At 44.0% G+C, this 12474-nt stretch overlaps 1 protein-coding gene across 1 annotated transcript; it reads right to left on the bottom strand.

The window, feature by feature from the left end:
- Positions 1–202: 202 nt before the first annotated feature.
- On the bottom strand, positions 203–11997 carry Irs4 (insulin receptor substrate 4). The gene is made up of 2 exons (XM_075958116.1): positions 8295–11997; positions 203–2728 (listed from the first exon to the last, which is right to left on the bottom strand). Exon 1 carries the CDS (start codon positions 11846–11848, stop codon positions 8312–8314), a length of 3537 nt encoding a protein of 1178 aa, XP_075814231.1. The 5' UTR covers positions 11849–11997; the 3' UTR covers positions 203–2728; positions 8295–8311.
- Positions 11998–12474: the final 477 nt, after the last annotated feature.

Genomic DNA, 12474 nt, shown 5'->3' on the forward strand with positions numbered 1-12474 from the left:
ACATTTGTCAACTCAAAAGTGAGTTGATTCTATTAACTATGTCAAAAAGCTTCATGTTTGTGGGGAAAGTGACAGACATTTTTTATTCACCCCAACTCCTTCATTATGGGAAATGGCTGGCAATCAGTTCTGCAAGAGCAGGGAAATATATTGATAATGAAGCTGAGACGATTGTACAATGAAAAATGAAACTTCACACCAATAAGTTACACCAACACATTTATTGCAAGTAGCTCTACGGAAAAGCAAGTCAGATATATATATAAACACTATACAGAGTTGCAAGGTTGTCTCCCCAAACTGCAAACGAGATGCCTACGAACAAGAAAGCTTAAGAGTATTTACAAAGGAAGACAAACACAGAGCAACTCAAAGCAGGTCTGTGAAGCAGAAATAGCAAATGCAATGAACTGTTGGAACTGTAAAGCTTTAGTTTTTACTGACCAAGTAACTATGTATGACACCAAACTAATGTAGTAGTCACACACACACAAATCGTTCCATCATTTCTTTTTCTCAGCAGCATAAGCATCACTGGAAGGTAAGTGGTATGTTGGTACACATATTCCATAGATTCTTCCAGCACAATACTGAATAAATTAATTAAATCTGTAAACTAAGAAGTTGTATCCCAAAGACTGCATATTTGTTATGCTGTACCTGTGACTATATGTACCTGTGACTAACCGTATGTACTGTTGTGTCTGAGGTTTCCATTCATTTATTCAGCAACTGTGCTACCTCTGTGCTCTACGTTCTGTACCCTGTCTATTGGCAGCCCCTAAACCGAATATGTGAATAAAGTAATACAGCAGTTTCCCTCAAGTAATCTTTTCTTGCTACACTTCTGAACGATTATGACAACTTACTTGAATACTTGAATTAAAATGGTAACAGAAGCCCTGAAGGAAGGCTGCCTAAAGAGTACACTGTTACGATGAACAAAAGCCACACTGCATTACTGACTAGGTAGGACCAAGAGAGGAGCCTGAAGGGACGGATGAAAGTGATGCCCTAGCAATGACCAGAAACTGGGTAAGTGACTGGCATTGAAGCTACATCCTCTCAGCACAATTTACACAGGGAAAAAGGAGCACTCCCCATCCCTTTGCTTGGTAGGCAGGGAGAAACAATAGAAATCAACTCGGTTCTTTAGAAAGTTAGTTCAGCAACATGTACTAGAAGCCTGCTCAAAGATAGAAGCACACGTTCAAAGATGTAGGAACCGAGTGGCAAAGAACTTCAGGTAAATATTACACTACTTCAAAGTTGCACGTTAAATGCGAAGCAATTTTTTTTTAAAACAGAGTTACACACAACAGGTACGTCTAGAATCACATGTTCACAGGTACACAAAGGTGCACATACACACAAATGTGTGCATACACACACTAGCACTCACACACTTTTGCAGACACTTGCTCAAACACTCACACCCATCTGTGAGATGATTGAGGTTTGCCAGTGATGGTACTACAGCCAAGAACTGTACGCCACCACATAACAAAGCTCTAAGCAAGCTTCAGGACCTTTGTTTCTATCCTGTGTGGTCACCACCTGATGTTGTCATGTCCACAAAGGTCCAGGTTCCTAAAATCTTAATTCAGTTTCCATCAGAGGCAAGCAAAAATGGGGGTGGGGCGAGCTTGCTCTGACTTTTTTTCTTTTAAATTTTGTACATCTTATACTGGCTTATATTTTCTGGGAGAAAAAAAAAGCCTTATAAGAGGTTCCGTTTGGCTTAAATTTTAGGCAGATGATCAATTGATATTTCTGATATGGGAAACAAATTTCTTTATAGGTGTCCTGGGCATGGGAGGAACAATGGCTACTGGGGGAAAGGCCAGAAAGAGGGGGAGATAGTTTGAAGAGTAGGAAGGAGGAGCCTCCAGAGAGGCAGAAATGGTCTTTTGAGATGGAGGCTTGCCTCTTTTCAGGGATAAATGTAGGTTTCAAAATAATAGGTTTGGAAATGTCCAATTCACTAGCAGACCATGGCTAGGTTGTAAATGAACAAGTAGACAACCTGCTCTTTGGCTCTGCCTTTAAGATATTCTGTCAAGACATCACTTTAGTTGATAGTTAGTGTCAATAGAATGTCGCAATATTGTTAATGGGCAAAATCTGAGATAATTTGCCCTTTAGTCATGTCTTTAAAATACTGAAAATGCCTTGTCAAGTTAGAAGAAGTTCAGTTCAGATTAATTCCTTGATCAAGAAATGTTTTAAGTGTGCATTGATCAGAAAAAGATTCCAGATCATACCTACCTTCTCATTAATATATATATACATATTTATTTATCTGCCATTGTTTAAAGATGTTCACGTTGAAATTCATCCAAGTATTATATGTCATTAAAGTTGGTACTGGCTGTATTTACATAGACTGAACACGTTTTTAGAGAGGAAAAGGGAAGTGTTATGAGATACTAACTTACAGCATCTTATTCCTTTCAAAGGGAAGCTAGGTCAGGGAAGCTAGGACACAAAGCCTATGTACAGTGTGAACATCTTTAAGTCAATCAGTGGATCCAGGAGGCAGTAGTGAGAATGAACTCCATGAACAGGCTCATTCAGCTGCCACGGTCCAGTTGACTGGTAGGAACAGAGGCTGGTTTCTATACAGAAGCATTTTCTTTCCTTTAGGCAGATCTGGAGTAGATGAAGATGAAATTCTGTGTCGTTTTTCTTCTAAAAGGTGTTTGGTTTTGGTGGCAAGGTAATCACTCTACAAAAAAAATGATGACAAAAATTATTTTCAAAATCAGAGTAAAGAACTGTTATCCTTCCACGTTTTTGAACAAAAGGAAACAAAACCTAATGAGGTTCCCGAGAGACGCATTTGAAGATACTTCCTTGGCACAGACATGGTTAATCAACACCCTGGGCTTCTGAACAGAGAAAACACAAGCTAGACAGAAACACTAGGATAGTTACGCCTGTTCCCAGCCCAGTTTAGCTGCCTGAATGGAGCCTTAGAGAGAAAATGTTCAGGCTTCTCCTACATGCATAAGTCTACCTTTGCCTTAGATGACACAAGTCAACGGATTTAAGAACAATTGTGATAAGGGTCTTCTGACCTAATCATGGAGTTGCTTCTGAAAGAACTAGCTATAACTGCAAAGATTTGATTGACATTTCTATTTCTCTACCAAAAAGATATGACTCTCTTAACTATCAGTTGAATGCGAGGGCACATAACAGGGAGCACAGTGTACAGAGCAGCGGGAATTAAGTATATGGGGGAAGTTACTGGAATGAAAAAGAGAAAGAAAATGCCAGCAAGTGGATTATGGAGTGTCAAGGTTACTTTAAACTCTGGTTACATCAAAGTACCCAGTATTTCATGTCACCTGAAATGAGCTAAAAGAATCCTTAGAAAGCTTCCTCTAGAGTAGCCTTCAAGTAAAAGATCTTTAATTAAACTGTAAGTATCTATTTCTTTTGATGGATATTTTAATGAATGCAACAAGACTGAGCAGCAAAGTCTCCATCCTTTCCCTACTTATTGTGGTTATTAGTCATGCTCATTGTTCTTTCCTTCATATTAAAAAGGTTAGAAAGAAGTACCCTAAATTAGGAAGTATTAAGTCTTCCCATGAGTGCTACATTGGGGAATTTTAGCTTTCGGATAAAAGGTATGTGTGCTCATCACAGATTAACTGCGGGTATGCATATTATTAGCAGCTCATCTATTTGTGACAAAACTGGGCTAGGTAGGATCATGGAATTTGTTCAAATATCACGTACATGTTTTTAACAGAAATGTGATGTTACAAAGATATCTTAGTAATTTAGCTTATTATTTTAATATGCAACATCTTCATAGTTCATATATATAGTATATTGCAATTACTTCAAATGGGAATTTCTGAGTATCATAGGTTATGCACTTCAATTCATACATTTTTGCAGAAATATGTAAATTAAGTTCCTAAGCTACCTAAGTGACAGGTCTTGGAATTAGGACCATTTGTTGACATTGAAGTAATTTTCCTTTATTCTTTCCTTTCCAAAAACAATAGCAGCTCTAATAAAGAGTCGATGCTTTCCTATGGCACTTGCGTCACCATTGGGGAAAGTGTGAATAACCTACTAAAGCCCAGAAAATAGTCATTGTAATTTCAAATTTACAAAATGTGTTTGTCAATTCCTATTTAACTATGCTAGTAGACAGGAATAATGCTTCCCAAACCTGAATAATCCCAAAATATTATAACTTGCTTTAAAAATGCATGGTGGGAACTGGAGCCACAGATTTACATTTATAATTCTGTTTTTCTTAGACTCATGGAGCATTAGGTTGGAAAACAGACGTATGAGTTACATTTTCAGCTCTGCCACTTACCTTCGTGAACACAGGAAAATTCTTAACTCCAGCTTCACTTCCAGTACTTACCATCACTGAAATAATGAATGTGAATGTGCTTTGAAAAATATAAGGAATCAATCTGTAACTGGAAAGCATTCCCTCAATCAAGAAGTTATCAATTTAACAACAGTTCATTTGAAATCACACACAGTAATGCTTACTTCTTTCTGCAATGGACAGCTGCATCTGTTCCAACATGAAGTGTATTTGTTTTTAGAAACCTTAGTTTGTTCCCCAAGATAAACGCCTGCCAATGATTTGAAGTATTTTGGTTCAAGTTTGGTGATTAGAGACAGGGAAAGAAAGCTGGAGACCCTGGTTGAGTATTTATGAATGTATAACAGTCTGGTGTGCTTAATTAAAGTCCTGGCCCTGGTTTCAAAGAGATGTTTTTTCTCGTAGCTGACATTTTTATCCTGGAAGCATCAGTCTTAAAATAGAATGAATGCATGTGAATAATGGTTGCCAACAACTTTAGCTAACTTTAACTGAGTGAAGTCCTTCTTAACTGTTTAGGTCAAATACCTCTTTACTCCAAAGAAATATCCAGATTTGGGGGGATGATGAATGCTACATAAAATAAGTGACCCATTAATTATAAATGGAAAATCTCTGGTATTGGCAAATTATATTCTAGTTATTTACAATAAATTTAATACAGTAAAAAATGATTTTCTTTCAGTACCCACAATTTATAGCAACAGGACTTGGCAGCAGGACAATGAAAAACAGCTTTGACTTCCTCTGTGGTGATAACAGGACCTAATTGTCAAAAGTTAATTACTAGTTTTTGGCCTTTTAACACCAAGTACTACCATACCATAACTAATTTGGTTGAGCAATTATTTCCTGCCATCTACAGATGCCCATTTCATTTTCCTATGCTATGTCTTGAATAAAAATACCAGAGAAATCTACATCCCAAATCACTTCAACCTATCAATTTTATATCAGGTAAAGCATTAAAAGAAGCAAAAAGGCACACAAGGGTTTAGGGATAGGACTAAATCACATGGGAAATGACACTCTTCTAAATGCTAATGTGTTCAAAACCTGAAGCATTCATCATCAAGGGATTGCTTTAAAATCATTTTGTTCATTAAAAAATACATACTCAAGTTATATTCTGGGTGTTTCTAAATGGTTTGAATGAGCAACTGTAAAATACTTACATGAGGCTTGACTGTAGATACGTACAGTTGTACATTCATTATTTTTGCATTGAGTGATAAACTGGTCTTAATAAATTATAATCTCACATAATAAACCCATTTCAATACAGAGATACCACCTGTGAATAATCATGCGTGACATTTGTAATGAAAGTAAAGACTAATGAAAAAGAAACACAGAATTTTAACTTAGCTTTGTGTTTCTAAGTTGGTAGTTAACAGTCACAACCAAAATAGTGATTGTAACTACATAATAACGCACACATAGCTCTTCTCTATTCCAGCTCTAAGCACATTCCCTAAACTGAGATTAACTTATTGAGCTATGTGACTCCTAATGATATATCTTTTTTGCTTGTTCACAATACTATTTGTTTCTTGACATGATGTTTTCATTTTTAAATGCTAGATAAGAAAATAAAGACAAAACAGAAATAGGTGAAAGTTCTCCTATAGCGTTACAGAGAAACATAATCAGAGTCATCTGGCCTGTTTTGAACATTTCACAGACAACACTTTATCAATTCACATTAAAATGCTAATGAAAGTCATTTTCTGCAATAGGTTGCTTCAGTATCACACATCCTCGAAAGCCCTTCCATGTGATATATTGCAGAAAATTACATCTCAAATCTCCCTTTAGCATCAAGAAATTAGCTAGTTGTCAGAAAAACTAAATCATTAGTTTAAATGCTTGAAATTTCACTTCAGTGTTAAACCAATGACAAAGTAAAAATCCATTATATTTCCAAAGTGATTTCATGCTCCCAAATGCTTTCATGCTCATTCGTTTCTTTCAATGTAAGCTCTTGCCTATCTATGAGATACAACTTCAGTGGTGTAGCCCCTCAATAAAGTCAGGAATTTCCTCAATAAAGAATACAATTGAAGCATATTAAACCTCCAAAATAGCTACAAAGCCATTAGTCAGTAATTAAAAAATATAATGGCCCTGGATCTCAATAATCCTCAGCAATCAGAGTTTATTTGAAGAACAGTATGATTTCACTATTTTTAATTTATATGTGAACAAAGATTAGAGTATTAGAAAGTGTAGGCATCATTTCAGAGAATCACAGGGTCCCAAGCAGCTACTCTGATGCATCATCTCTTTTGATGTGGAGTTTTACATTGAAGTTGTACCTTGTACCTTCAGTGTTTAGGCTCCAGCAAAAGCTTGAGGGTGATTTGGGGGTGCACTTTCTGTTTACTTGTCCCTGAAAGGCTGATTGTTTGATTTTAAGTTCTTGGAAATGGAATTATGACTTTTAAATATGTAGTTATGACAGTAGTGCTCTCTCTCTCTCTCTCTCTCTCTCTCTCTCTCTCTCTCTCTGTGTGTGTGTGTGTGTGTGTGTGTGTGTGTGTGTGTGTGTGTGTGTTGGGGAGGGAGGAGCCTTACAATTTAAAGAACTTTTGAATTGAGTCCTTTGGCAAGCCAAAGCATCCCTTAGTCGCTTTAATAATCACTCTTTTGGTGTGTCTGTGCTGCAAGTGTGAGTTTTTGTATGGCAAGTTTTCTATAGCAAGGAGAGAAAGAAGAGGCAGGGGGCTACACCTGCACTAAATGGGGAGCTTGTAAGGTGGCTGTTGTGATCAGCCCCCAACTTGTTCTGCCTGATCAAGCACAGTGGGCAAAGATCCAATCACAAAAGCATTCCAGAGCACAAGGAAAGCAGGAAACTGACCAGTGGAATGAGAGCTGCTGGGAACCATCCCTTCACTGGGAAGGAAGCATAGTCTTCTAAAGAGAGAAGGCAGGGCAGGCTACAGGGTCATCGTCTGCAGACATTTCTCGAGAACCTCTCAAGACAATATTGTGAACTCTTGGAGAAGGTTCACTCTTACAATTCTTCCCTTCATTCACAAAATTAGGCCTTGACCCCCCTCCCTTCAGGGTGGGCTGCCCCTGGAGTCCTGTCTTCTTCCTCCAGTCTTGTTACCTTGCTTTCCCAGAAGATACATCAATTAAATGCTTTTTTAAACGTTTGAAACAATATTCATATCCATAATCAAGATGCAACTACAACTTCTCTAGAAAGGGGAAGGGGTGAAAGAAGAAAATGAAGCCCAACAAAAGTGACTGGCCTTTCCCTACCAGTGACAGAGAAAAGGAACACTCACAGTTTCTCACAATTCAGCCTGCGCAACAACAAAAACAAATCAACACAAAAACTTTTCAGAGCAAATGCTGCCTTTTAATTGCCTGGGGTTTGAGATTGTCAATGTACCCTCTCACCATTCAGCTGACAACTGAGAGTTAACCTTTTGGACAAGTCCCAGCAAACTGGGCAAACGATGACTGGTAACTATGTTACCAGTTGGCTGGGTACTGCTAAACTTTCCATACTTTCATTGAACCCCCGCGCTTAAACTGGGCACTTGTAGTAAAGCAGATTTAGCTGTAGGCTTGAAAATTAGTTGATGGAGCTCAGTTTCTGAAGGACTTAGAGAAGAGGAAAGCAACCTCATGCGGTGAGGCTTTAAGTTTTAACTGCACCTGAGAAATAAATCCAGTGTTTAACAATTGGCTCTGTCAGTTAAATTTATGGCTTAGATCAAAGCTCATGTTATCGCAAAGGCCAGAAAGGTCCCATGTGAAAAGTGAAAACTGAATTCTACTCTCTCTAATAACAATAGTAAATGAACTATCATCTCACTTATCGCTAACACCATAGCAAGTAGCGCATCAACTCACTCATTAGGCAATTTCCGTTAACTTCAGAAATTTAAAATATAAAGTCACCAACCTCTTTTCGGAGAGTGATCACTTCTTGTAGTCACGTCTGGCAAAGTCCATTCTCACGTAAATGTCGTCGTCATCGTCGTCGTTGTCCTCGGAATCCTCGCTCTCTGGGGGTCTCAGCACCCTTCGCTGGCGAGGTGGAGATGGGGGAGCGGCTGCACCGGCCGCCAGGTCCTCACCTCCGGCAGCTTGGTTACCTGCTCCATGATTCCAGCCTGCTGTAATGTCCCGGACCTCTCTTACAACCTGGGCACCCAGAGCATTAGCAACAGGTTGGAACCAGCGAGAGGAGGCGGAGTCAAATCTGGCAGTGCTCTGGAAGCCGCCGAAGAGAACGCCAAAGCCAGGGGCCGCTGCGAGTGCAGAGACCACCGCTAACGCCTGGCTCACTGCCAAGAGGGGCTCCTCAGTTACATCAGCATCCCTGGCCGAAACGGCGGGAAAATCTCTGTCGAAGATGTCAGTGGGGAAAGCAGAGACCGCGGCTCGGATGTTGGCGAATAAACTTTGGGAACGGCTTTGTGGGCGTCTTCTCTCCTGCACTTCCTCCTGCAGCAGCAGCCTAGCTACAGGTGGCGGATGAGAATATCGACCAGGAAAGAGAGAAACGTCCATACAGCACTCAGAAAATGGGTCGACTACATACATTTCACCGGTTAGAGCATCATAGCGAATGGCACGGTCAGCAAAAGGCACGATTGGTCTCATGACTGGGTTGAAAAATAATTCAATGTATTCACCCTCTTCCACAATGCTACCTGTAGCATTGCCTGGAAAAGGATAAAAGGGCCACCTAGTACGGGCCAGAGAGATGGAGCTGGCACCTGGTAGAACTCGTAAAAGATCTGAGAGACGGATTGCTGAATTTGGAAAGGGCACCCCGACTTCAACATTCAGGTAACTAGAAATACCTGTGCGTCTGGGGTCAATAATTAAGCCCCACGAATCTGGCAGTCCTTGAGCAGAGAGAGCAGGCTCACGGAGCTCTCTCTTAATGAAGTCAATGTTGACATAGTCATGAGAGCTATCAGCTCCTCTCTGCTCCTGTGTGGGATTTACTGGTTTGGCCTTGATATTATTTCCTTCTGCAATAAAAGAAAGTCGGTTAAGTCCCTCAGCCTTGTTCACTGGGAACTCGTCATCTGAAGGCTTTGCAGGTGACCCCCTATCTGCAGGTTTGGAGAATGGCCACTCAGTCTCCGAAGCCACATCTTTGGTGCGCGGGCGGAAAGAGGTTTCTTTGTCTAGACCCCTCCCCAGGAATTTCCCAGGCAACATCGGAACGTACTCACTATGGTCGCTCTGTCCCAAGGGAGAACTGTGAAAAGAACTTGGCAGAGAGAAGTAAGAGCTCCAACTTTTGGAGGAAGAACCTCCCTGAGGATTGGGGGGATTTTTAGGAATCGCACCCGCTCCAGGAGCCATAAACATGTAGTCACTGTCACTGTCATTGTCCTTAGAGTCATCCTCTTTATTAGTATCAGGTGCTTTTGGAGGACTTGGGACAGGTGGCGGTGGGCTCACTCTGGGAAACATCATCATGTACCCTCTGGAGTCTTCAAATGGTGACTTAGAGTGGCCCTTCTTTGAAGCGGAGGAATTTTGAGGAGCCATTAGCATATAGTCACTGGAACACGCAAGGGGAGCAGCCACCCCTGGCCTCATTGGCACATACGGGTCATCCTCGTCTTCATCAAAAGCTCTGGCTCTGTAAGGCGCCCGGGTTGCACCTTCTAGGGTCTCCATATCTCTCACCTCTTTGACTTCTTTGCGTTCTTTTGTGGCTCCCTTGTCCGCACAAAAATAAAGTCGGAATCTTCCCCCAGACTTCCCTTTTCCACCAGTTGCTCCAGTTGATGGGGGTGGAGGCGGCGGTGGTGGCGGTGGCAGCATTTGCTGTTGCTTGCTTTGAGTGAATTTACCAAAGTACGATTTTTTCTTCAGAGATTTTCCATGGTCACCATCATCGGAGTTTTTCCCACTTCCTGAGCCCTTGGCCCCTCCTGGGTTCTTGCCACCACTTGAGCCACGTCCATCGCCAGGTCCCTGGCCACCACTTGAGCCATGGCCACCTCCACGCCTCTGGCCTCCACCTGAGCCATGGCCACCTGCTGTGCCCTGGCCATTTCCTGAATACTGGTTTCCTCCAGCAGCACCCTGACCTCCTGAACCCTGGCCACCTCCAGATCCCTGCCTGCCACCAGAGTACTGGTTTCCTCCTGAGCTCTGACTACTGGAGCCTTGACCGCTTGAGCCCTGGCCACCTCCTGACCCCCGGCCATTTCCTGAGCCCCAGTTGTTCATGGGCATATAATCACCTTCGTTACCTTCCTCAGCGTCCTTGTCTTTTTCTGCAGAGTTGCTAGAGTTGGAGACTTTTTCGTGGTGTGAGACACGTACCAGGGGGCTAGGTGCTAAGCGGTGGGAAAAACTGGGTGGTACTGAAACCGCTCTCCTGGACCTGCCGGCTCTGGGCAGGTGCCCCCTTCCTAGCCTGGAGGGAGGTAGAGGCTCAGAGGGTTTGAAGCGCTGGTTAAAGAGCATCTCTTCCCTGTCACTGATTGCCCTGAGGTGGCTTAAGTGCTCCAAGCGGTATCTTCGGAACCAGCCGCAGGGTTCCAGCTGGTGCGGGCCCAGGTGCCTCCTAGTGGACAGCAGGGTTAACAGGTGGCCGCCGATACTGATGCTGTAGCTGCGGCATCGGGCTCTGTATTCGTCTGCGCACAAGGCTCTCATCTTCTTCAAAAACAACTCATGCATATTTTGGGCCACCACACAGTCATCCACCTGCATCCATAGCTCCCCTGGACCGATGGTAGTGGACCTGCCAACTTCCAAGAAGAAGTACTGGTCTGAGTGACCACAGCGACGAATGCTCATGAGCTGGACGACCAAACTGGCCACTTCGGTATTGAGCCTTACAAACAGGACCTCCTCGTCGGTAAGACACAGCCGGAACACGCCGCTCAGCTCTTTTCTGTGCCCCAGCCCCCTGGGTTTTATTACTACCTGCCACACATCTTTATAGAAGCATGGCCCCGCCGCCGCTGCTGCTTCCAGGGCATCCGGCTCTCCGTCCGGCTGCGCGCCTGGCAAGCCGCAGCGGCGGCGCTTGCTCTCGAGGATGAGGCGGCTGAGGAGCGAGTACCAGCTTTCTTGTTCCGACTGGTTCTCGGCCACCAACGCGAAGTACTCGTCCTGGGTGAAAAGGGCAATGAGGTATCGGTACCTGGCATCAGCTCGTTGGCACACGGAGAAGCACTGGTGCAGGATGAACACTCGCCTGGGCGGGATGAGCGCGGGGATCGGCGCACCGGAGGCGGCAGCCGCTGCCGCAGCGGCCGCGGCGCGGACACTGTGCCGGAACTTCCTGGCATTTTCGTAGTATTCGAGCCGAGCCGGGGCGTCTTCGGTCTCGAGTTTGAGGACGAAGTAACGTCTGTGCCCATGCTTCTGCTTCCTCAGGTAGCCGCGTTTGCAGACTTCATCCCCGACGGGGAGGTCCTCTTCTTCGGACTCGGAGTCTGACCGGGAGCCAGTGGCCGTGGGGAGCCACATGGCTCCCGGACAGGACGACCCGGTCCCAATGAGTGCGGTCGGGGTTTCCGAGGAAGGAAGCGGGGTGGTCGCCACTGCTGCTAGAGCTGCGGAGGTTGCTGCTGCAGCAGCTCTCAGTCTCCTTAGCGCTCAGTTGCCAGCGAAGGAGCAACTAGCCATGGTGACGCGCGGTGTATTTAAGGTGAGCGGAGGAGAGGGGGGGCTAGGGAAAGGGAGGGCTGGGGGGGGAGAAGAGGCCGTCCCCCGCTGTCTGCCCGCCCCAGACCCCTCCCGCCTAGGCCCGCGTCCCCGCCCACTCCACTGGGCTCACAGCGGCAAAACAACACGTGACCGTAGCCTCACGCGGCAGCCCGCTCCAGATCCAGCTCCCCAAAAGATGGAGGGGCGCAAGCGGCCACCAGTAGAGGTGTGCAAGGGACAGGAACCAGGGGCCAGGGATGCAGAGCCATTTTCAAATTGGCAGAGACACTTTAGATGAACCTCCAGAGCCTTTGGTACAAGGCAGAACCGACGGGAGGAGGCGGGGCTCTCTAGCCACACCAAGCCTAGATAGGAGTCCCAAAAGGATGGGGCAGGGGGTGGTTGTATGGGGTGGAGGACAGAGCGGCCTGACACCAGGCGAGGAT

The sequence above is a fragment of the Microtus pennsylvanicus genome, chromosome X (assembly GCF_037038515.1).
Source record: "Microtus pennsylvanicus isolate mMicPen1 chromosome X, mMicPen1.hap1, whole genome shotgun sequence".
In the NCBI taxonomy this organism is placed as follows: domain Eukaryota; kingdom Metazoa; phylum Chordata; class Mammalia; order Rodentia; family Cricetidae; genus Microtus; species Microtus pennsylvanicus.

Excerpts from the sequence above, each read along its gene's own strand:
- Irs4 (XM_075958116.1), bottom strand. The coding sequence starts at position 11,848 with ATGTGGCTCCCCACGGCCACTGGCTCCCGGTCAGACTCCGAGTCCGAA.